Source organism: Mytilus galloprovincialis, chromosome 1, assembly GCF_965363235.1.
Source record: "Mytilus galloprovincialis chromosome 1, xbMytGall1.hap1.1, whole genome shotgun sequence".
Classification (NCBI taxonomy): Eukaryota; Metazoa; Mollusca; class Bivalvia; order Mytilida; family Mytilidae; genus Mytilus; species Mytilus galloprovincialis.
Genome location: NC_134838.1, coordinates 13405126 through 13432847, shown reverse-complemented (window position 1 = coordinate 13432847; position 27722 = coordinate 13405126). Strand labels below are relative to the sequence as shown.

General features: G+C 30.5%; 1 protein-coding gene across 1 annotated transcript; it reads left to right on the top strand.

Moving 5' to 3' along the window:
* Positions 1 to 23463, top strand: LOC143066048 (uncharacterized). Its single transcript, XM_076239200.1, has 3 exons — positions 1 to 175; positions 5803 to 5930; positions 19605 to 23463. The coding sequence occupies exon 3, from the start codon at positions 19725 to 19727 to the stop codon at positions 21006 to 21008; it is 1284 nt and encodes a 427-aa protein (XP_076095315.1). The 5' UTR covers positions 1 to 175; positions 5803 to 5930; positions 19605 to 19724; the 3' UTR covers positions 21009 to 23463.
* The last annotated feature ends 4259 nt before the right edge of the window (positions 23464 to 27722 follow it).

Sequence of the window (27722 nt, the reverse complement as noted above, 5' to 3'; positions counted from 1 at the left end):
TTGTCGATCGATCTCCGAAGATAGGCATACGAGTGCTGTTAATTGGACTTAAATATGATTGGGCGTTGCTATGGATAAGATGAAGTGAAAATGACATCAGAAATTGGGGAGAACACCTGTACAATTCTGTCATTTAAAGTTTAACTATACATGATACCTTGCAGAATATATTGAAGTAAGTGTTTTTTCTTAAATTTCTCGTTTGTTTTAACTTTATGAAATTTGTTTGCTGTAGTATACACGTATAAATGTTTAACTTGAATGTATTCTATATTCTTGTTGGATTGACGTATATCCCTTATATCTCCTTGTATTCATAGTTAACAATATATATCTAAAAAAGATTCAGTAATAATAGCAACTTAAAGACTACTTTTTTGTATAGACTTTAAATTACAAAACATCATAGTTTATGAAATTGCGTAGACCGGATATATAACTTGAAATTGTTTAACTAATTTACCTAGTTATTAAAAGAACGTTAATTTTGTTTATGATCCGCAGGTTCTTTTTCTCTCTTGATGTAATTAATGAGATACATTAATTGGTCGACATGTATTTTTCAAGAGCAACTTATATTTTACACTCTTTTGAATGTCATATAATATTGTCTTTGATTAAGACTTTTACTAAAAGGTTAAGGTTTTAAAGCAAAATAAAATGTATATAAAAAAATCGTGTCATCATATGTATTATATATTAACATCATAACGCAAAAAGCAAACCTACTTGTGAATGCAAATCTTCATAATAAACATGGTAGAAAAATTGTATTTCAGAGTTTTCAATCACCCTTCCTCTACAAAAAAGGAAGAAGAAAGAAAGTAAAGCTCGTTTTTCAAGGTCAAGCACCAATATATTATATATCCAATATATATCCAACGTTTACATTTTGATACTTCAACCATACAAAGTGAACAATGCAATTTGTATAGAATATTAAATTCTGATATAGATTGCGTTTGCTTCATACTATAATGATAGCATCTCAATATAGGTTTTGTGTTAAATGAATTACCGACGGATAAATACATACATTGTTAAGAAAATTTTATGTGATGCAGCTGGTGAATTATAGATTGATGTTCAAGTAAGTTGATTGAAATTTTAAAATAACAAAATCATGTGAAATATTTCATGACAAATGTGCAAAAAAGATCAATTTTGAAATAAACTCGAATTGTTTTGAAATTGGTTTTCATCCCAATTGGGAATTGGGTTTTAAATTGTGTATGACTGTTCTAATAGAAATGCAAATGTTGACACAGAATTTTTATATATAATTTCACCATAGAGAATATTCAAATCATTAGAATTCAACAAAAGGCTTCAGAATGGTTTTATATCCAAGTATTCTCTGATATTAAATAAGAAAATAAATGGCATTATTTTCAATTTGTGTTTTTATCTAATGTCTTCTTTCTCTTTTATGACTGAATAATTTCATTATTCAAATAACATATGTTCATAAAATACAAAAAGAAAAGAAATTAGATAAATATAGTCGATGCACGTAATGATCGTGTTATTATTTTCCTGGAAAATTGATAGGCAGGATAGGTCATTATTTTATTTTGATCTCATTCAAATACGTTGTTTTGAAGGAAATATAAAAATAAGAGGATGTAGTAAGATAGCCAAGGATATAACTCTATACCAGAAACAAAATAACGTACATGTAGAAGTAACAAACTGTAGTACCAAATAAAAATTACGAATCCATACGTCCTACAATTAAATAGAAAAAAGCATAACTCATATCAAGCTTTTGAAGGCACCAAAATCGCAGATTTAAAACAATTCTAACGAGAAAAAGGCTTGATTTATATCAAAGAATAAACTAAAATAAATATGAAACACAGCAAAAAAAATCAATGAATTTCAGTTCCTTTACATAATTGTATTCATTGAAATTACCGCGTAAACGCTTTAGACTTTGGTTTGAAGTAATTTGTCATGCATTTAATTGGCAAATACTTTTTTAACTTTGTATGATAAAAAAAAGACATTAGACAAATATAAGAGGATGTGGTATGAGTGTTAGTGAGACAACTCTCCATCCAAGTCACAATTTGTAAAACTAAACTATTATAGGTCTAAGTACGGTCTGCAACACGGAGCCTTGCTCCCACCAAACAGTAAGCTATAAGGGCCCCAAAGATTACTAGTGCCAAACCATTCAAACAGGAAATCGTACGGTCTATTCTATATATAAACCGAGAAACTATTATGAACCACATCAACAAAAGACAATTACTTTTGTTCAGGTTCCTGACTTAGAACAGATGCAAACAAATGAAGCGGGTTTTAACGTTTTAATATGCACCAACCTATACTCTACACTTAAAAAAGTGTTTCATCACCACATAAAAAGACAAAATAAAATATCAATTGAAATGACTTAACTCAATCAAAAGACATATTAACACAAGTGAACATACACTGGGCGAATAAAATTGATCTATGACACAATGTAATATAAAAAATTAATAAATCAAGGGGGTCGGATGTAAAACAATATTAAAAAAAGGCAACCATAACCTTGGACAAATCAAATAATGTTTACAGATGAATAAACATATTTTTGTATTTAAGGAATGACTGTAATATTTTTTCTGTCTATGAAGAAATAACATAAAAAATTTGGTGCACACTGAATAACGCGCGTAGCGGGTTATTTAACAGTGTGCACCACATTTTTTATGTTATTTCGAATAGACAGAAAAAATATTAGTCATTTCTTATAATTTAATTCTAAATTCCATTTTAAACCGTAGAAAACCATGAAAAAAACGTTGATGACGTCACGGTCACATGACTAAATTATGTCTATGGGCTCATAACAAAATAACGTCAGCCAATCAGCAGACGCGTTACATCCAAAATTAAATTATTAAGGTATACATGGAGTACGGTAATATTTTTCATACAAAATAAATAATTTTGTTGATAATATTACGATAACAGAAGTGAAAAATCTTTATACTAGAGTATACTTTTTCTATTACTAAGATATGCTTAAGTGTACTTCTTTATAGTCTCTGAATTAAATAATTAAATGATCAGAATTCGTAGTCCGTGTTCATAGCTAATTTACCATAATGATTTAGAAATAAATTTTAAAAAAAACAAATGACTCCGTCTGTTAATCAAAAATGATTTTGACTTTAAAGTGAGTACACTAGTTCTAACGCTGTGGAATCTGATATTCCGTTTCTACGATAGACCTTCAATTTCAAAAACAATTTGATGGATGATCGACAGCCCATAGATTCGATTATAATTGTTCACTCCGTTTGTCTGATAGCTTATTAACTTTTTAATAGAAAATGTCAAAATCACGTTTTTAAAATATAAGATTGTAATTTTCATATTCGAAGAAGGCCTCCAGCCATTAATGATTTGTAATACTCTAACACCAATACTTACATGGATGGCTTGTCCTAATAATAATTTCTGTCGCAGCAATAGAACCGTTAAGAAAGAATTTAACTGTCCTCTAGAATGTTACAATTGAGGTGCTTGTGTTATTAAGATAGGAAGGTAAAATCTACAATGTTGAGGTGTAAATCGCTATCGAAATACATATAAATTTATTTTATATATGTTATCTTACATGTATCTGATTAATTGTTTTTGACCAAGAACATATTGAAAATGACAAATCGTTCCAAAAATCCGTTGCATGCAGTGACTTATTTTTATATATTACGATAATTATGGATTCTAATGCAATTATTTTGTAACAATTCTTCTGATTGGATAACAGCAAGCGTAAAATTCTCTATCTCCTTGTCTTTAACTAAGGAAGCCGACAATTTGAATTTCGGAATGTATTGACATGTTATTTCTACAATAATAAACAAAAAACTCACTTGTTGCGCCTAAAAATCTTCTTTTTATCAAATTGTATTACATTCTAAATCGGCACAGAAGCCAGAAAACGCCCGGTAATTATGTTTGACGCCGGAAGCATACCTATGACGTCACCTAGTGTAGGGACCAAAGAACATAACATCTTTTCGCGGAATTTTCTTAATGAACATTTAACACTGAAATAATGATTGAAATTTAATCATAAACTTGTTTTGCATTAGAATAGAGATAACTGTATTGTATTTGAAGCTTTACGGACGTCCATCAGTAGTTTTACTGTCGCAAATACCCGTTTACCTGTCTCCGCTCCGCGTCGCCAGGTATACTAAATTTGCGACAGTAAAACTACCGATGGACGTCCGTAAAGCTTTAAATACAATACAGTTATCTCTTAATTTCTGCTATACAACGTGTTTTGGTTTTGTAATGATATACTGTTTCTGACATATTATATTTTCAGAACTACTAATGAAATTGACAATTTGATAATTTATGATCACCTTTTTTCTGGATGGGCGAAATAAGCAGGTCATCAAAACTGACACTGGTAGGGATTGAAAGAAACGTATTGAGTTGTTGAACTAATTAATATCAAGCTCATGGACGAACTGAATCCATTTTTTTCTCAGTTGACTTAAAACAATATTTACTTGCAATAACTTTGACCACTTTACAAAAACAGAAACAAGAAACAAACAACCTATTATTGTATAAATCGGAGTATTGTTGTGATTTTACGTTTTGTCCAGTGGTTTGGCTTTTTATGTTACATTTTGTAGACCGTTATCTGTTTATTTCTCGGTTTTAGTTTTTTGTTGTGTTTTAATGGTCTCTCTGTGATTCTCCGTTTGGTATTTTCCACTTTTTTTTTGTGCTTGTTATACATTTTTTTCATTAATACTTTTGTACAAAACAACCCTGTTCGTTAGTCTTTCTAACTATATTGATAACTATATTAATAACTGACACAGTTGCTGACTATTTATTAATTGTTGTTATTAGTTTATTATTTACCTATTGTACTATAGAAGTATTAATATATGATTATTATAATGACACAATTTCCAAATGGACTTCTTTGTAATCAATATGAGATGGCAAGTATAATAGACCATTGTATAAATGTAAAATAAACCATAATCATTTTCACAGTTGTCATAGTTCTTTATACATGTGACATGGCACAGGTGTATCACGTTGAATTATACCATCTTTTTTTTTAGTTGATATAGGTTGGGGTTTTTTTTTCAATAAGAACATGTTGTTACAAAAATATTTGACGCACAATGTCTATTGTAAAAATAATGAAACAATGATGTTCTACTAGGTTTTTCGGATTTGTATATGAACCACAGTCTTATTTTAAAATTTAATCTTGATATTATCAACTTGAATTTTGGGATTATCGACTTTATCTTGATAAGATGTCTCGTTTGAAAAATTTCAAATTCTTACTATGGCAAATATCCTAAGAGTCTCTAAGACCATTTTTCAATTGTGTGTACGAACAGTGGATTTTAAGAGATCAACCGTATATATTTTCAAACGGTTGCTCATCTTTTGGTAGTATTTCGCCGTCAAGCTTATGAGTTTAAATGTCCTTTTGGTATGAGTTTGAATGTCCCTTTGGTGTGAGTTGTAATGATTTGGTATCTTTCGGCTCCCTTTTGCTAAGAGAAATACTTTTCAACTATTTTACTGAGCGAGAATATGCAAAAAATATTAAATGATCTTCTATTTATATATCCGTCTATATTTGGTATGTAAGAATTACTTTTCAAAGGTTGGTAGTTTACCGTAGCAAAATTATTGCGACACAATATCATTGACACATTATCAAAAAGTATCATTTCTTATCTTTTACATTTAAAATTTACCGATCTATATAAACTTGTAATAAAATAACTGTTCTTTCTTACATTGTAGACACTTTAACAACGAATGCCTAATCGACAGAGAAATGATAAAAAATAAGGAGAAACATACTGATATCACTACATGAGAAAGGAAAAGTGACAATAGAAAAAGAAAGTCTGCTCATTTGGTATCAAGAGGTATGGACTATTTTCCCTGATGTTATTATTTCATGGTCATGATTGCTTCTAAAAACGTTTGCAAATATAAACTGAATTTTAGAATTATATATGTTTCGTGTGTGTACTTCCCCACCCCCTAACTGTTTGGTTTATGTTTTACTGTGTCACCAAATGAAAAATACTTGAAGATGGCTAAAAACTGCAATTTTGATGGATTTTACAAGTAATTATATCGTGGTTAAACTTATAGTCAATATTCTTACTTTTTTTGATAGAGTCATGTGCGTGTTATAGGTTTTCCCTTATCTGCACTTAAGTTTACAGTAAGATGATAGTGCGTGCTGATGACATACACGACACTCTTTTTTAATCAACAGTAGACGACATATATAAAAAAAAAATGGTCCAAGGACACAGTTATCGTCCTTTGGTTTTTCGATAGTTCCATTGTGTCAACAGTGCAAAACTTGCATTTTTTATTTGATACACTTTCCCAATTTAGTTCTTGATATTCAATGCATGAAATATTAAGTTGGGGTGTAATTACATGTAAAAAAAATAGGGTGCTGAATCTTTATGTTAAGTAGTGATTTAGTCCAGATAAAAAAAGGTAAAATTTCATTACATCTGAAGCTGTCAAACTGAATTTTGGACTCCCTTAACTCAGAATTGTTAATATTTTGAGTTAGAGCTGGCAGAATAAACTCATCATAGATACCAGGACTAAATAAGTTTCTATAAATTTGATATTATTCGTCCCACTAGTAGTACACTACACAGTAAAAAACTTTTAGAGAAAGAGCAGATGCGATTTTTTTAATTTGAGTTTATTGTCTAAAAAATTGAACTACGAAATAACTGTGTTCTCGGGCCAAATACAAAAATAAAATCCATAACCTCTAGTTCAATAACAATATGAAGATCCCGGTCACAACGTAGAATTGTGAACGGAAACAGTGAATGTATCAAAAAGACAACAACTCGACCAAAGAGTAGAATAAAGCTTATGGCCACTATATTGATCATATATCATATTCTCTATTTTTTACAGTTTTTAAGAAAACACATGAAACATAACAAAATGCGGAATTGCAAAATTGTGTAGTCTAAGAGATCAACTCGAATCGATATAACGGAATTTGTATGTGTTCTTTTCTTCCTGCTGAACCTATTAAATAATTTATGAAGGAAAAGAGAATCAAAACAATAAACAATGATTTTTCTCATTCTCAATACGCTATGAGGACAAGATTCCATAGAAAAAAGGAAGATGTCACCATTTAGTCCGTCGGATTCAACGAAAAGAAAATTTGAATTGATTACATTTAACGTAAACAGTAGGACATTGTGTCGTAAAAAAAAGATGTCACATTAAATTCGCAATCCGTCAAATTCAACGTTGTTTGTTTATAAAAACGGTTACATTATTTGTGGTATTGTTCATATATATGAAGCAGCTCCGACAATTCTCCTTAATGTGTTTCAATTTTATTTTGATTTGCAATGCCGTACATCAACATATAAATAAGGAAGTACCGAAAACATATTTTGTAATATGCAAATTGTAGGGGCTAAGCCTTATATATAGGATTATTCATTTGATAAAACTTAAACTGAACAGATTCCATTAATTACGAATTTGTAAAAAGATCTTATTGATTTTAAATTTATTCATCCAACGGTCCACAAAACCTGCATACTTATAGGGAGAAATATTATCTTTAGACTGAAAATTGTATTTGACAGATACATGTAAAGATAACCAAAGCTTACACGAACAATGCCATCCAGTAAGAAATAAGACATTTATCAAATATGATATGTCACAGTACACAGCAGCTTCGCATTAAATCAAATTTTAAAACATAATGTTATGAAATATTTGCCATAGAAATCTTTTTTTCATATAAAATCTTGTGACATAAGACCGCATTTAAAATGTTAATAGTACATGTATCTCCTTATAGAACTATGATGAATGAAATGATGCAACCCTATTCATGGATTCGCTTTACATTAACTAGACAGGATAAATATTTACACACATATATATCCAACAACTGGGAAAATGTAGCAGAAATCAATGTATTGAAAAATCATAATAAAGTTATATCGCAAAAGAAAGACGGTTCAAATCTTAAAGCTATGACTGATTTGTGAAAGTTTTTCCGATCCCAATGACTGGAATCACTTCATTCATGATTGTGTTTACAGGACAGGAAGTCAAAAGCAAATCTTGATTTGGAATCCTTTCTTGACACTAATTAACATCGTTATATAGATACAATAATCTGAAATGAAAAATAAAGTCACAATATATTGAAGACATTTTTCAATTATGAAGCCGAGGTTTCTTTTCATCACTGATTTGTACGCAGTGTTTTATTTTCAATAGTTAGTTTATGTAGATATAAATGGATCAAAATAACTTTTGCCTTAAAATGCAACATTTTTTTTTAGAGAATTAAACCCCTGCGTAGCCTGTAACGCTCACAAAACACTGTATCCAAAAACTTTGTCTTTCTTTAACTGAATAAAACAGTCATTCTTTAACTGAATAAAACATTCCACTATACCTTTCACGTTCAATATGTAATGCATAGTAAGTAATAGAAAACTAGCTTAAAGGTATAAAACCACTAATTCATAGCTCCATTTCTTTTTATGATAAATTCTGCAATTTCAAGCATTTGTGGCTACTCAAGTTCAAAAAAAGTGGCAGTTAGTTAATGTCAAAACTGTACCTTATCCTGTCATGTGATGAAAAAATCAACATACCTTTAATTGCATATTAGAGGGTACTGGTTCCGGGAAGTTTGATGGTACAACAATAGGAACTTCGGATCTGAACAACAGACCAAATGTGCTCTCTTATTAAAATTTCATATACTTCTTTATCTTTTAAGTAACAATTTCAACAAGGGTTCTACAGTAACTCCAAGTCCCCAAGCTTTCATTTGATACTAAAACTACACAAATATTCTCACTATTGACAAAGATACAGCTATGCTTAGGAACTATTTTGTTTAAAATATGTACTACTTTCTTGTATGTTCTTTCCGACCGGGCCTGAATTAGTGGTTCTATACCTAAAAGACATTTTTACCATTGAGTGGTTCACTGTAACAAAAGCAGATATTTGACATTTGTATATTTGCAATGATGGTACTTGGTGTTATTCTAAATTTTATTGTTTATTACTCTGATTTATGCAAGTTGTTTTAAGAGTAAAAAAATGATAGTTAGTGTAATCAAAAGAATGCATCCCACTTTCTATACAAGTTCTTCTTAAAGGGAGTTCGCTTCTCAGTTTCAAAGTAATTAACTTTTCTAAACACTAGTTTATATTGATAGGGAATTAATAAAGGAATCCAAAGAGCAAAAAATATATATAGGTCACCGTGCTTGTTTTCAAGATATAAGCCATTGAAATTTTGGCAGGAAAATATTCTCTCTTGACTTTTCATAGCTTTATCATTGACAGGTTGAAGTTCTCAAAAACTGTTAAAAAGTAATTAAAATTTTATAAGACTTTCACAGATGGCTTATCATTATACATGTAAAAGATTTACAAAAAGAAAAATGGGGGTCACCAGACAAATTTTTTCAAGGCATTCAAATGGATAAAACCAGAGGATTCCGAAAATCTGACATAAAATCCAAAACATGACAAGCCAGCTTCCTTAAGAGAATATCTAGTGTTGAATTACTTCAAAGAAAATTGTAATAAAACTTCACAAGATTCAATTTCCTCATTATTTCTGATAAGAAAACGAGAAACTAAGATGATAACCATACGATGTTACATTTTTGTTAAGTATAAGTGATTAGGTCTGCATTTAAATAGCGGAATTTGTAATTTTTTATTTACATATAATTGGAATTTTAACAGTAAACTAACAGGACTTCAAAAAATACGAACAGTCACGACATTATTTGTAATTGGTTTATAGGAATTTATTTCCTTTAGTGACGTTCAATTAATTGCAAATAACTAGGTCGTCAGCATGTAGACTAACTATTAAATGATAACTAGGTCGTCAGCATGTAGACTAACAGTATTAAATGATAACCATTAGTTTTTGTTCAGTTTTAAATTAGAACTAGATTATAATATGAAAGAAACTGATTTAGTATAAGCCTTAATAATGTTTTGGTAAGTGTTTGGCTTACTTTACAGTGTTTAGTGTATTGCCTGCCACATATGCATCCCACAAATGCAATAAATATTTTATAATGTGTAATTCATCGGAATAATTAAACTCATCATAGATACCAGGATTAGAATTGTGTATTTGTGCCAGTTGCGCAGTTCGTCTACAAAAGACTCATCAGAGAAATTCGAATCTAAAAAAGTGTTTTTTTTTTTTTTTTTTAAGCCAGATAAAGTACGAAGTTAAAGAGCATTGATGTCCACCAATTCCTAAAAAGTTTTGTCAAATACAGCTAAGATAATCTATTTCTGAGGTAGAAAAAACGTTTCATTGCTTTTTCGCAAATTGGCATTTAATTTGTGTAAAAATAAAAACATTTCATTTGCGCCAATACTATTGTTGAATATAGGTAGATAGTAGAAAACATGGTTTTATTCACAAGACGACACAATTAAGAATAACTTTTAAACACAGTTGGTGATTGCGACATGTATTTGTGTCGGAAAGTTAGAGAGCTAGACAATCAATATTGATTTGGAGATTGATATATTTATATAATAAAGTTCATGTCTGGCAATTGCCTTTGATCTATTTTTCATAATTCTATGTCTTATATAGATCAATACAAAGTTGTCATGATTGTGGATTTTTATTGCAAGGAGCATCCGACATTGAACTTATTTCATCTATTAATGATGAGCTTTAAGTTTATAAAGCGTTGACCAGTTTCTGTTAAAATTAATAGTGCATGGGTATTTACTTACTGTTTTAGGGCTATACTCGTAATCGTCCAAAGTTGTTAAAGCTTTCATGACTTTTACCTCATTTCTATTTTTCATTGACAACTTTCAATTCAATACCAACAACAACCTCTCAGTTACTTCTACGAAGAATTCATGTCAAGTGTACATCTCCTTCTAATTTGTTGCTCTCAATTTTCTTGTTCTTTGAATCATACTGAGGACAATGATTGTGTCTATTCTATATAACATTTGGTTTTTTTTAAAGCAATAATCGTAGTTTGCAAGGCAGCACTGTTCGTTTAATATATGTAGTTTGAGCTAGATTACATACATTTAGTATAGCCAGTTACGTGGGTAATTCAATTCTTAGTCGCCATTGTTGTTGATATATCTATATTCATTAATTATTATAATTCGTTAAAATCTTACTTTTATTTCGGAGGCAATTGATTCGACAGATAAAACACTAAATTAAGTTTATAATACAATTAAATGCATGACCTAATTGGTGTTTCTAATTTGCGTGGTTTTGTTAAATATATACCATACTAGGAACCGATACTACATAAATCAATACTGCGTTAATAAAATATATTAAAATAACTTCGAAGACTATTAACCGAGTACCAAACTCATCAGACAATAATTATATGTAAAGGAAAATTGATAAGAGTACGTTATTAAACTTACAATATTTCAAACTGAAAAACGAATGAAAGAAAGATAGGATATTGAATATACAGTCATTACATATTGATCAAATAAAATCAAATTCAACCAGTCTCACGATGTTACCGAGATTATACATAAGTAGAGCTATTCCCTACGCAGCCGATGGTATTACAGAGACGACTCGTATAAAGAGTATCGAAATTAAACACTTCTTTTCCTGTATTTGTGATGAGGAAGGTACAAATTTGTTTTAAAACAAACATAGTTGTCGTTGCTCGATGTCTTTCATATGTCTTTTCGTTATTCTTTGGTTGAAATCAAACTCTTTTGTTTCTCGTTTAAATTGTTTCACATTTTGTCATGACGGAGCCTGTTATACATTACTTCATCATTTGAGTTTTGTTCATTGTTGATGGACGTATGCTAATTTAGTTACATACACTTCCTTAAGTGTCTGTTGCAATGTTGTCTCATTGGCATCATGTCAAGTCTCTTATGTTATACTAGTAAACACAAAAACGCTCAAATGTATGTGTTTGAACCAGAGATCGAACTATAGGTCGCCGTACGGCCTTCGACAACAGGCAACGCCTATATTGCATAGCTAGCTATCAAAGACCCCGAAATGACCAATGTAAAACAATTCAAACGGGAAAAGTAACGGCCTAATTCATATACCAAAATAATGAACGAAAACCAAATAATATGTAACATAGCAACAATCGACAACCACTATTTTACAGGCATGAGTCATGAGACAGCCACTTACACACAGAATATGGCGGGGTTAAACATGTAAAATTCTTAGATATAGAATGTCTCATTTATCAGACAAGTATTTAGCAAGAATTCATAAATGATTGTTCACACAACTTAAATTAATGTTCCCTTCTTATCTTTCAATACATAGATCAAAACAAGACTGTATTATTTTTCTTTTGTACATTTCAACATTTTAATGATGTTGTACTAGTTAACATCACTATACTAAATTATTTCGAATCGATTACATTCAAACCAAATCGGATTAATGCAAACTCAGGAATCCTCAAGACTATCATTATCAAATATAGATAATTATACTTTTTGAAACCTTTAAATGACAAGATAGAAGCCTTAATCTTCTTATTATTCAGACTTGAGTAGAGTTCTATAGAAATTTTATGCGACGTAGCAGCAATCACTTGTAAAACGAGATCTGCAAGCATAAAATACCGAACTTAATGTATTTGCTTCAATAATTTCATTTGAATATAAAATGGAAAAATTAAGATCACATTAAAGATGTATCATCACTTATGTCGACCGAATACGTCTGTAGGTTTTCTAATTTTGTTAAACTAAAATGGGCGATCATTAAACCGCTTGATTGATTATATTGGGTAATTAAACAACGTTCCCGTTCCAAAATGGTGCTTCAAAAAGTAGTTTAATTTTGATGGACTGACTTTTTCAAAGAAAATATTTTGTAAAGGATCACTCTGATTCGAACCAAAATTCTCTGAAACTGATATTATCAAGATGCTTGATTTCTTGATTGACAACATATTTGTTACGTTCAGAGGACGTGTTTTTCAACAGACTGTCGGCATTCCAATGGGAACAAACTGTGCCCCTCTACTTGCCGACTTGTTTCTTTATTATTATGAGGCTGACTTCATGCAGGAACTTCTTAGGAAGAAAGATAAGAAGTTAGCAATATCCTTTAACTCGACTTTTCGCTATATAGATGATGTTCTCTCACTAAATAATTCAAAATTTGGTGACTATGTGGAACGCATCTATCCAATCGAGCTAGAGATAAAGGATACTACAGATACAGTTAAGTCGGCCTCATATCTTGACTTACATCTAGAAATTGACAATGAGGGTCGGTTGAAAACAAAACTTTACGACAAAAGAGATGATTTCAGCTTTCCAATTGTGAACTTTCCATTTCTAAGTAGCAACATTCCAGCAGCACCTGCATACGGGGTATATATCTCCCAATTGATACTATATTCCCGTGCTTGCATTTCCTATCATGATTTTCTTGATAGAGGGTTGCTGCTCACAAGGAAGCTATTAAACCAAGAGTTCCAAATGGTGAAGTTGAAATCATCCCTTCGTAAATTTTACGGACGCCATCACGAGTTGGTTGACCGTTATGGAATAACCGTTTCACAAATGATATCGGATATGTTCCTTACGTCGTAACTACAATCCCCTTCCCTTTCATGAATGTGACCTACCGAATTAGACTATTTACCGGATTTGTTATCACATAAGCAACACGACGGGTGCCGCATGTGGAGCAGGATCTGCTTACCCTTCCGGAGCACCTGAGATCACCCCTAGTTTTTTGGTTGGGTTCGTGTTCTTTATTCTTTAGTTTTCTATGTTGTGTCGTGTGTGCTGTTGTTTGTTTGTCATTTTCATTTTTAGCCATGGCGTTGTCAGTTTGTATTAGATTTATGAGTTTGACTGTCCCTTCGGTATCTTTCGTCCCTCTTTTACACCTACTTGATAATAGATCTGCTATCTTCAAATGAAGTAGGCATAACAAAATCACATATATATTTTTTAATTAGATTGGTTAAGACTTCACCACTTGGAATTCATGGTTTAATAAATTCCTTATCAGCAACATTCCTCGAATAAGTTAACCGTGATAGGACATGCAGTATCTAGAATATCGTATCAACTAGGAGATACTAGTTATGCAGGCGCTTCTGTTTTCACGGTCTTGGATCTATACAAAAGAGTCGTCTCATCTTTTATAAAATCGATTGTGCCCTATTCACATTTGTAACTTTTGACTGAATAGTGGATACACCTTGCAAGCATGAATTGCCTCGAGAATATTATCCTTTACAGACTGGTTCTTTTTGGGTTTCGTGCGTTTCTTGCTTTACACCTACCTAATCGATTTATGAGATATTATCATCGATAAACTACTGTTTCTTAAAATTAATGTAAGAACAGTAAATTTACAAACAAATGGCAGCATCAATGATATATCATGTCAACACAGTGAGCACAAATACCAAGGGGTTCTAAAAACTCGTTACGTACTGACAAACAAATTATAACATTCGATAAGCCATCGCAAATACAAGTTGAACAGCATATAAAACCAAAAATGCCAAAATGTTTCCAAATCTGGATAAGATCATCTCTGCTTCCGAGATGGAAAACTGGAGTGTTTTAAATAATTCACAAATGTTTTACAGAAAATATCCCCATCAATGGTAAACAGTGCTGACTAATGCCATCGCTCTCAGAAGGCGTGCATCGACTCGTAGTTGTAAAAACTAATGGAAGAAAACGGATTTATAATTAAATACGCCATTCGCGGTTTTTATCTACATAATACTCATTAGTGACGACTTGACATTAATCCTATAAAATTAAACAGTGATGTTAGAGCAACAAACCTATTATTACCTTTATCAAAAAGTCAAAATATATAATATAAGTTCAAAAATGAAGTTTGAAAGGCAATTAATTTTACTTTCTTTTTCATAATTGATATTATCTAAAATAAAAGGAAGTCACGGTGTTTAATGAAAATCCTGGAAAAATCAATTCAGTTATATCTTTTTTTTTAATATGTCATTAGAGTATAAAAAGTAAAAACACAAAAATACTGAACTCCGAGGAAAATTCAAAAAGGAAAATTAAAAATCAAAAGGCAAAATCAAACCTATTATTACCTTTATCAAAAAGTCAAAATATATATATAAGTTCAAAAATGAAGTTTGAAAGGCAATTAATAAAGAGAATACAAAGCATAGACAAATTGATACATGCTATTATTTGCATTTCAACTGTTTAATAGTTTGTTTCCAATAACATATTTAGAATTAGATGAAATTTCCAATTGCTTTTAATGACTTCTATGTAACCTTTTTTTCTTCAAATACTATCATTATATGTAAAAGGCAAAATTCCGTAATTCTAAGAATATTGATATATGAGTGGAATGTTAATCAAATGCCTCTTAGAAAACACTTAATCAAAACAATGGATGTTAAAATTATAACGGAAACGTTAGTAACTTGCCTCATCGATAAAATGAAATTTAAAATTATCTTGCATTTTCTTCAAAAGTTATTCTAAAGTTAAATCATTTAGAAAGAAATTAAATCCAATTTCATTATCGATTACTATTTAGTTATAAGATTTATTTATCAACCATAAACTTTATTTCTATGTTAGTTAAATCACGAGTGCCTTTGTTAAGCTCATCATAATATTACAACATCAGATTCCCTTACAGACTGATAAAGATTGAACTTTTAGTACTTTTACTATCGCTGGTGCAGCATGATAAAGATTGGACTTTTAGCACTTTTATGCGTACTTACAATATCGGGCCCTGTTACATCTTACACATTATTGGTTTGCTCATTGTTCCATGCTGTACAATGATCTTGTCAATGTAAAGCCTAAATTCCTGTCGTTTAGAATCTGTTGAATAGATATCTCATTCTCAATCCAATTAGCAGCACTTCTGTGTTGACATAAACAATCAGTGATATGGTCATAATTATAAATTAACTGTTTAAAAAAACTTTGAACTTTTGAAATACTAAGGTTCTTCTACTTTAGATTACCTTAGCTGTACTTGTCAAAACATTTAGGTATTTTGGGTCCTCAATGCTCTTCAACATTTTACTGTTTTGGACTTTTAAAATAAATACATAATTTGTACAAACAGCCTACATGTATGAAGTCATTCTTTACCGGAAGACATGATCGACTTACTTTTCTTTGGGAAATGGTTGTACCAGTCAGTTATTTACTATTCATATTGGTTGATAGAGTTGAACGCTTAATGTTTGTCGGTTTTTATGGACGTTTTTCTTGTTTGCCTATCTTTTAGTTCGGTTCTTGTGTTTGCCTACCTTTTCGTTCGGTTCTTGTGTTTTAATAATCATTTCTATCAATTTCGTCTGCTCATGACAAATTTTTGCCCGAAAGAAGGTACGAGCATCACCTTTATATTTCAAAAGTTGTTTTCTTCACGTAGTTTTTTTATTCCTTATTTTCATAGTGTTAAACTATACTTTAACTAAGAAAAATTGCATATTTACAGCTTGTTGTCGATAAAGATGGTCTAATTTTAGAATTTTTATATATTTCTCATCAGGAAATGCGTAGGAAGCAAATAATGTATTCCAAATCCTCCTGTTGAAGCTAATAATTGCTTCCGAAGAACATTAATGATTGATACCCCATATGATATTTCTGTTGTGTAATGCTGCACTTTGTATTTTGTATGTACTACTGACCTAGATTAACACAAATGGTTTTACAACAGTTATATATCTTATAAATCACGCACTTATACAAGCAATGAAAAAAAAAACATGTTTCATTTCCACAATGGGATTCAAACTTTACACACAAAATGATTGATACATTCTAAGAAATGACATTAAATATAAGATGAATATGAAGATAATCACTGTACAAAGTTTGGAATATGACAGTTGTTATCTATTCGTGTTTGAGCTTTTGATTTTGTCGTTTGCTTAAGGATTTTCCTTTTAACATATTCAGCAGAGTTTGGTATTTTAGTATTTTTTTCTTTTTACTGACGAATATTGAAATCTATTAGAAGATTTTAAACGAAAGCAAAGAGATTATCTTCATTTTGGTCAGTTTGGTAAGACTCACTTGTTTCCTTTCATCCTGTCCTTAATAATGTTGTTATTTCACTGACAAATTCAAATATGCGGGGTCAAAATATTAATTCACTAGAACAACAGATACGTTTGAATTTCAAAATTTCATATATCAGCTTTTTACAAAAAAAATACACCTCTAAATAAGATAATTATTATGAAATAAAAGATCTATCTAATACTGTTGTTTCTTTTGGTCTTTGTCTTATATTTGCAGTTTATTTTCGACTTATGAGTTTGCATATCTCTTTGGTATTTTTCGCGTCTCTAGTATCTAGTTTGTTTCTCAAAATATACCTTTAATTTAGATTTATTTAGGATAAGCATATGCCGGATTTGAGGACAAGATTATATATGCTCTGATATTTTGTATGTGATTTTCTATTGCAAGTGTCTTCCTTCCTTCCTGTATGCTTCCAATTATTAAGAAATAAAAAGTGTTATTGAAACAATTCTTACATTACCATTACATTTAATATATAGTAGCGACGTGAGGTACAGCTTCTATACTACCATAGTGTAAATTGGCACGCTTTCCATGATTTTCAATAATGATTTTTTTCTCATACTTAATAGACACGACATATTATACAGCAATGTATTCTAGAGTTAAAGGTAGCAAACAAATCAGTTTATATTTATTATAAATTCTGGTTGCTGTACGGATTAGGAAAACCATTAACAGTTTTGGACAACTGTATGCATCACCTACATGTTTTCAATAATGTCAATATAATGATTGCATGTAAACCACATTCCATTTCTAATTCAGGAAGACTTGTCAATAGCTCAAAACTAGATTCTGTATATGATGATTGCACGAATACCACCTTTGTTTATCAATTCAGGCATACCTGTGAATAGCTAAAAACTAAATTTTGTATTAGCAGAGCTGGTGTAATAAATTTTAAACCAGGAAGATATTTCAGAATGATAAATTATAAATCCATATTTATATATATATAATGGTAGACATTAAAATGTGAAGGTTGCTAATAGATCAGCTTGTAAATTGTGGATTGTTAATTTAATATTAAAACATAACAACAATTTTGACAACTAAATGCATCACCTACAGGTTTTAAACACTGTTGAATATAATAATTACAAGTACAGCACATATTATTTCTAGTTCAGACATACCCATGAATAGTTCAAAACAATAAAACAAATCAAATCGATCAGAATAATGTAATAATCTTTTAACCAGAAAGATATTTAGCCATTTGCTAACTAAAAGATAGAACGATTACGGAAACAATATTTACTCAACATAATAAATGATATATGTAAAGGATATGAGAGAATTACGTCTGATTCACGTGGAAGTAATTCATATATATTTTTTCTTCACTCTTGTTCTAAAAAGAACAATAACTTTTGATAAAACATGTGTCATTTACTTATTTTTTTCGAAAGTTGTAACACTTTAAGAAGATGTTTTGCAGTTTTGAATTTTGAATGAAATCTTTTTATTGTCTATTTTCCTGTCACCAAATTGTTACCCTATTACTGCTTTTGTATGGCAAAATGAATCGTTGTTCTTTTTTGTCTTTTTCTGGTTTCATTTTCAGAATCTGGACTTTAAGCTGATAAAGGATATCATTTATATTTTTCATGAATATTGGCTTATTTAATGGTTGATAATTACATAATTTAGGTGTAACTATAACTCATATTGAGTATGATTATGCTTACCAGAGAGAAAACCTTGATTTCTTGTACGTTTTTGAAAATAAGGGCATTTCACTGGAATGCTTGACATATTGATAACAGCGGTATTGCAATATTATGTTGATTGACAAATAATAGTAATGATAATTGCATGTATGCATTTAGTATATTAATTTGTAGAATAACTTACGGAGTATTTCTTTATTGATACGATTTTACAAATATTTATTTGGTACAATACTTTGAAGTTATGACTTATTCCTATTTAACAACGGTATTTTTCAATCAAACAAAATTCAAATTTATCAAAAAACAAATCTTTTTTTATTAAACGTGTGCATATCTTTGTATAGTGTCTAAAGGTTTAAACAAATCCAGCATGGATGGATCCGTCCTAGTATTGTTTCGAAATTTTCAACTAGTGTAGTAATTTTTGTTAATCTTTAATTGTACTATTGTTGGTACATACGTTTTAACTTAAACATACAATGTAGATCTAAAACTTTCATCTGTTATACATGTACATCACAAAATATCAAGAAAAACTTATATTTGAACAAACTTGATATTTTCGGGCAAGCAGAAAACGGATCAGCGGCAACGCGAACTCTATTACCCTACTTTGGCATCATTAGATCACTGGCAAAAAGGAATTGAAGTTCAACGAAACCAATTTGCTGCGTTTATTGTGCATGCATTTCTTTTTCAACATTGTCTTACTGAAAATACATCAAATGTTCTTTCTATTAGCTATAACTTTTTTTTATATATTTACAGCATCAGAAAACTCACATGAAGAAAGATGTAAAAGTAGTTAGAGAATTACAGTTGAACTTCATGTTTTATGGAAAATACCAATAAACTTTAGGTTTTCGGACATATTTACCATTCCAAACCATGGCGAACGTAACAGTAAACTATACACTACCTTACATGAACTTTAACAGTCCGTTGCTGTTGATTGTAAAATATTCAAACACATATATGATTCCTTTTATCGTTATGATGGGCGTAGTTGGAAATATTTGCTCCTTCTTGGTTTTCGTTTTCTCAAAACTCAACAAGATATCGACATCAATTTATCTTGCAGCTTTGTCCATATCTGATACAGGGTTTCTACTGTGTGTGTGGATTGGATGGTTTGATATTATTGGTATCAGTTTCTTCCACCAAGAAGGAATATGTCATATAGTGGTTTTTCTAACATATGTTTTCGGTTTCACGTCAGTGTGGTATGTGAACGCCTTTACAGCTGATATGTATGTTGCAGTATTCTATTCATCTCTGGGATCCAAGGTATGTCGTCCAAATTTTGCCAGGAAAGGAGTCGTAGGTTTAACCTCTTTTGCTGTTATTTTCTACCTGTTCTCGTTCTGGACCTCCAAGATTGTAACTGCACCTAACGGGAAAAAGAAGTGCGTGTCTGCTCCACAGAACTACGAACAAATGATGATTTTCACCGTGTTGGATACTTTACTCACACTCATTATTCCGTTCTCAATGATTATTTTCATGATCACACGCTTACTGATAGATATAAGCAAATTTTACCGTTCCAACAGCGAACCTAACGAGGAACATTGCCACAGCGAATCCTCCAACTCTTTGACCACGGGGGAACATAATAGCGGCACAACATCATCATCAACTCAACAAGGCATGAAAGCTCAGTCGAAACTGAAAAGAATGATCGTAGTGGTAATTTTGGTGTTTCTTGTTTTGAACTTGCCATGTCACGTGATCAGGTTGCAGTCGATATTACGTAGTGCCTTTGATAACTCTTATCTTACAACAAGAAATGAAATTTTATGGCAGATGTTTTTTCAGATCATATATTACATAAATTTCAGTGTAAATTTTGTTCTCTACAGCGCTTGTGCAAAAAGTTTTCGATCGGCATTAATGCGATTCCCATGGAAAGCATGTGTAGTCAGATGCCATAACTGTTGTCATGGATTCAATAGAATGGCTAGCTATAAAATCAACAGTCACAAAATAAGAGCATCAGATGAAAACGACAATGAACACATTGGTGGCAATGTACATTCGCGGCTAGTAGATATCCACTTGTCCGAGTTACACGTTTCCCAGATACCATCATTTGAATCAGACTTTGTATTGATGTCACCGCCATGCATGTTAAAGGATATTGCAAGTACAACAGAACAAACTCGATTATAAGTGGGACATGTCTTCGAAGATAGCAATAAAACTTTCAAATAGTAGTAGTGTCCTGACAATGTATATACTCATCAAATGTAGTGTCGTATCATGGCAAGTGACTGTGTCGTAGCATGAAACATGTGATAAGAGTTTCATTTAAGAAGACTTGAATGAGAAACGTAAAACATGACAATGTATATGATTTATATTTGATACTTTCTTGCTTACTCAAAGACTTATTTTATATTAATTGTGTAGGAATGTATGCCTGAATCATTGGTAATATCGCAACTAAATGTGAACACCTGCACCTGCCTACCTCTATGATAAGAATAATACAATAAAAAGTAAATTTTACGTATTAAAATCCATTAATGACCTTAGGTGCATTTAGCAATTATTGCTATTATTTCAATCTTTTTTTTCATGAAGCTTTTCACTTGTTTCGATACTAACACTATTGACTTTTAGATATGTATCCTACAGTTGGTTATGAAGGTTTATCTGTTAAAGCGATACAGACGTATAAAAATTGTAATACGGTAATTTTAATTTTCATATTTCATTAGGTCCCACTAGTTACAAAACAGAAAGAGTGATTTTGTTTAACTCTAGATTTGTTGATTACCAGACGAATCTGAAATCAAATCTTGCCTGCTAAAACAAGACTTTTTATGGCAAATGACTGACTCAACGTCCGAACGCTATGATCCTTTAATTTAAACATCTAAAATTATTAAATAACAACTTCTATATTGAAATTACATCCTAGTCAGACTTTCAAAAATCATTGGCTGTAGTAAAAGAAAAATTGCTTATTTCAAATAGATATTATACAAACAAAGAATTCTAATTCTACATAAAAATTACTTTCTTTAAGCCGTCAAATTTAGGAAAATGTAAAACGACAGTTGCTGCACATTTGCTGACTTATTTATTTCTAATTTTGTTTTTTTAATACATTCATACAGCAGCACTGACAACTAATTGTTTAATTGTTGTCATGCATTGTTGTAATGAACTGGATTGAGACTGATTGAAGTAGAGGAGTAGTCCATAGTATATCAGATAAAACTAATTTAGTGGTAATTAAGTTGCATCGCACATCTAAATATGTCACTCAAAGTAAATAGATAACTGCGCGTAGGGATATTAACAGGCATACATAAAAGGTCTTCAATCTAGGAAAAGAAATTATGTAACTTAAATCGCACCGATGTTTGCACCGATACGTGATTTCAAAATGATCTGCTTTACCAATTCATTCTCGATGAGAAATAAGAACTTTAGAATGAAAAGAGACAACATACAGTCCTTTGACAATCAGTACTAAAACAGTTTTTAGCACTTTTGTCTTCAAATGAAAAATATCATTGATATGATTATAATTATTAATTAAACGTTTACAATATTTTAAATGTTTCAAAATACTAAGGGTTTCTTATCCCGGAATATATTACCTGTGCTGTATTTTGCAAAACACTTCGGAAATTAGGTTCATCAACTTTGTCCTTTATTTGTTCTTTCAACTGTTTTTTTTATTATTATTATTCTAGCTTGACTGATGACTGCTCGAAAAATCTTTCGCTTTAATGTATGGGTCTATACGTCTTTTCTCAAAAAGAATTTACTACTGAAAATATTCTATTTGAAACTTTTTATCTCAACGCCATGAATGATTATGAACATTTTCAGAGTGATTTAACCTGCTAGTCGTTTTAGATTAACCATTAACCATTGAAAACGGTATTTACTCAAAATGTCTCAAAACGCTAGCAATGTTGTATATTTAATAATCGTTTCTTTAAAAAAAAAAACAGCTTGCGGTCAATCATGTATTAGCATATTGACACAGATAATTTGCTCTTTCTGCTTATTCTTCATTGAAAAGAAAATTTAAGTCTCGCCTAAGGGAATCTACTGGTACACATCGGTTCATTACGAAATGGTCATAGAGAATATTATAACTCTTATCTGGTTATCATTTATATTTGTTACTATTACAAAAAAACGATTTTTTTTTTTGTGTACTTGTTCTCCTATAGGAGTGGGCTCAGTGAAAAATTAGAAAAGGGAGGTAATTAGATTTTTATCAAAACAGAGACTGGATATCTTACCAGTACCTTACTCTGAAAATAATCTTACTCGTCCTTGACCTTTACTCCTAACATATTCCAACCTTAATAAATTACTTTAAATTATAAATTAGTAAATATTAATTGAAAAGAAGTTGCAATAGATGATTATCAATGTTTATGTTATTTATTTAGTTTATTCATGTTATTGTTAATATGTATATATTGCGCATTTGTTGAATATTCGTGTATAAAGGTGAATCAGCGTTACCTTGTAAATAGAACTTCCCCGTGAATGGGAAAATGACTTATAATTATTGTATGGACAAATGTAAATATTGTTATTGCACCATTGTTGGCTACTAAGTAAACTAAGTACTATATATATATATATATATATATATATATATATATATATATATATATATATATATATATATATATATATATATATATATATATATATATATATATATATATATCATGGTTCTTACGAGTTAACCTATTTAAACAAATGAATCCGAAGGATGAGTTTGTTTAAAAATGTTAATGAGTAAGACACATGGTATATAAAATTTGTAATATAAATAAAATGATTGACAGCTTCAAGATCTTGAACTAATATTGGAAATTATCCACGTTACAATTTTATCCAATGAAATGGAAAGTCGCGCAATCACTTTTGCGCCTCGTGTATGATCTTCTGTGTATTTCATGTAATAGAACCCCAGAATTTGCAGAGAGTAAAGAAAATGTCGGTTTTTCTCCGACTTTTTAGTTTTGCGTCCCGTGTATGTTCGTATGCGCATGTAATTTCATAATATCATCAGAAAGTAAACAAAAATGTCGGATTCCACCAACAAGGATTACATAATTATTCTAATGAGGGTAACAATTGTTGTTTTGTTTTTTGGTTGCTTTTCAAGGTATACAAATTAATCATATTTTACAGGTTGTCCATCTCATTGAAAAATGCATATTTATACATTTATAGTTTTCGTACAAACTGCTTTTCTTCCGTTATTTTATTAATTCGATTATTAGATTATTTATTAAAACACAATTTTAATGATACAACTCTGTATTTAAACAGTGGCGGATCCAGGGAGCGTAAATAGTGTATGTCCCCCTAATTGATCGCTAAAAAATCATGTTTTTTCACAAATTTTTGTAGCCGATATTTATTCCTTTTTGTATAGGTAACCCCCTTTTTGAATCCTTATTTAAATGAATTTTCGCAAAAGAATTGATAGTACTATACATTTTATTTTTTTCAAAACTGAAAGAAGAAACATTAAGTAATTTTTCCAAAATGAAGGGAACTCGTAACAATCGTATAAAGTTTGAAAATGGTTTCTTAAATGATTTATTGCTTTTTGTTATAAAATGAAAACAAATGCAGATCTTGACCTTTTAGTACATTTTTCAGTTTCCAAAATATTTCAGAGGCGGATACCTTTCAAAAAAAGGTGGAGCTTTAGCCATGGAATGACATGAAAATGAATATGGTGTACCATAGCTAAGCTCCGTCTTCTTTCCTTTGGATTCTAGTTGAGTTGCATATTTAATTAGCAAATTATGGTACAACATTAATTTGCATATAATATACCATGGTTTTCCCTCACCACACTTTTTAAGCAAATTATTTCATTAAAACATCAAAGGAAAAGATCCAATTTATGTTACAAGTATTTTTAGTGGCAATTTTTTTATGGATGAAATAAAAAAAAAGACTATTGCTATGGAGGCCAGCCCAGATAACTTTTTTTTGTCATAGACTATTATTTTTTCTATTTTTTCAATGTGGTAAAAAATATGAAAACGGAGGTCCTACTTTAATAACATATATATATATATATATATATATATATATATATATATATATATATATATATATATATATATATATATATATATATAGCTATCGTCTCTAATTCATTTATACAGTTCTCTTCTTTTTTACATAATATACTTTCAAAGGTATGATGGTCTCGTAGTAGTTAATTCCAGCACAAAAGGTCATTGGTTATATCCCCATACAGCCGAGTAACACAACAAATGGCAAGGTTACGTTCAGACGTTTTGTATAGATACTATATTCTATTGTTTGACACTGTTTTTTTGTCTATTTGTTCATTTTGTTTATATTTGTCATAGAGCTAATGTATCTTTGGCGTTTAGCTTTTATATATTACAGTTTTTATCATTTGTCATTTACAATGTTTGGTAAATATACAACAAAAGCGTATCGAATTAACGACATTTTTTTTAATTTTGAAGAAAAAAGATAGATTGAATAAAATCGCAAGTACATTGAAATTCAAATTATATTGAAAATTATGTCCTCATATTTTATATTTTAATATCATCTTCCAATGTTTTAGATTTTGACTACATATATATTGTGTATATTGTCCCGTATAATTTGTCTTTCTGGTTTAGTTTTCCGGTGACAGTTTAACAATATTATTATATATCTAATGCAATTTTTTATCCTAGATATGTAGCTTTTAAACGGAAAAATCCTCTTTATGCTTTGATAGCTACTAGCATTTAATTCTAGCACCCCACTTTTTCCACAGGAACAAAAAATATTTACATGTGTAATAACAGTCAACTTTTTTGTCAGAATGTAGCCCTCTAAGACCTTTTTCTCAGGATACCAAATCCATTCAATATCAAACCTGAATCCTAGTCTGAATGTCATGTAATCATTCATTTGTTTCATAAAAAAATCTGTCCATTTTTGTTATCAGAAGGTTTCTATCAACGAAAGGTCTCTGTTGTCAATATTTCAATGGTGTCAATTTTGAGAGATTATTATTTAATCAACCTACAGCATCGACTTTAGAATATATAGTGACCGATTTCTAGTCCTTTGCTCATTCATCTGTTCGAAAAACTTTGAACCATTGATTTGTAATTAATCTTATAGGATCGTTTGCATATATGACGCTGCGCACTTTTCTGGCATATTTTATTCAGTTAATTTTGGATTTCTCACAGCAAACCATGGATATTTGTTATTATCATTTTTATTTCAAATCCTTTTTTTCCTTCTAGTATTTATAGTTTTCAATTATTGTTGTTCATTTCAATTATTGTACTTTTGATTGTTAGATATTATTATTTATATTGATTTTGACAAAGATATTTTTATGTAATTCGAAAAATAAAGATTTAAATAACAAGAAATTGTCCTGTTTATAAATATTGGAGGATGTTGTATGAGTGCCAATGAGACAACTCTCCAAGTCACAAATTATAAAAGTAAACCAATATAGGTCAAGGTACGGTTTTCAACACGGAGCCTCACACCGAACAGCAAGCTCTAAAGAGCTCCAAAACATTACCATTGAAACGGGAAAATCATTCAAACGGTAAAACCAACGGCTCTAATATATATTAAAAAAAAATGACCAACGAGAAACACTTATGAACCAAATCAACAAACGACAACAACTGAACATCAGGTTCCTGACTTTGGACAAGTGCAAACAATTGCAGCGAGTTTAAACATTTTAATGGTACCAAACTTTCACCCTTGTCTGAAACAATAGTGTAACATCACAACAAAGAAAGACATTTATGTTTGGATCACGGAAAAACATTTTTATTTAAATGTGCTCAGGATTAATGTTTTTACAATCCTTTAGAACTTTAAAATAACTTCGTAAAATTAAAGTTTGTAAAGTATGTTGTGCTATTTTAACCAAGAGTTCCAAAAGAGGACTAAAGATACCAAAGGGACAGTCAAACTCATAAATCTAAAACAAACTGACAATGCCATGGCTAAAAATGAAAAGACAAACAGACAAACAATAGTACACATGACACAACATAGAAAACTAAAGAATAAACAACACGAACCCCACCAAAAAACTAGGGGTGATCTTCAGGTGCTCCGTCGTGCTGCTTATGTGATAGCAAATCCGGAAAATAGTCTAAGGCCGTCTAAGGCCGTGTTCACACCAAACTCCATGTACAGTAAACTTGTTTACAATTAGTTTAATGTACTGGACATTGGTTTCACATTAAATTTGTTCACATCTAGACACCTTGTTTAATTACCTGTACATAAGATTTGTTCACACTTGTAAACTCTATGTTATTTAAATGTTTATTACGTAGAATCGGACAACTTTTCTAGCAGTAAGGGAACGACCATTTGACTCTGAATAGGGGGGATGGAAATATTGCGAACCCCAATTAGATAAAGAAAACAATTCTGGTTCTACAGATGATAAAAAATATTCTGAATCAAGAGTTTTCCCATACATTAAAGTGTTAAATGTTGAAGAAAAAAAAATGAATACCAGTATCGAAAATAAAACCCGGAATAAAACGTTTGCGCGGAAATAATTCTGACTCAGATAAATAGACAAAATCCCCCCTTTTTTGAAGTTAAGTTGTTGCTTCTTTATGAAAGCCATTTTGATGATTTGCAGTAGTTTAAAGATACTAAAGATGTCTCGATTAAGCATTAGAAAACGTAGGCTGCAACAGCGTGCTTACAGACGAAGAAGAAGAATTGATATATTAGGGATCACTATATTTCTATCTTTTCTGTTTGTTCAAATGAAAACTCTTCTCCAAGAAGTATTTGGCAAAAATTGGGGGGGGGGGGGGGGTAATGTTTTTTTTTACTTTTTAAGTG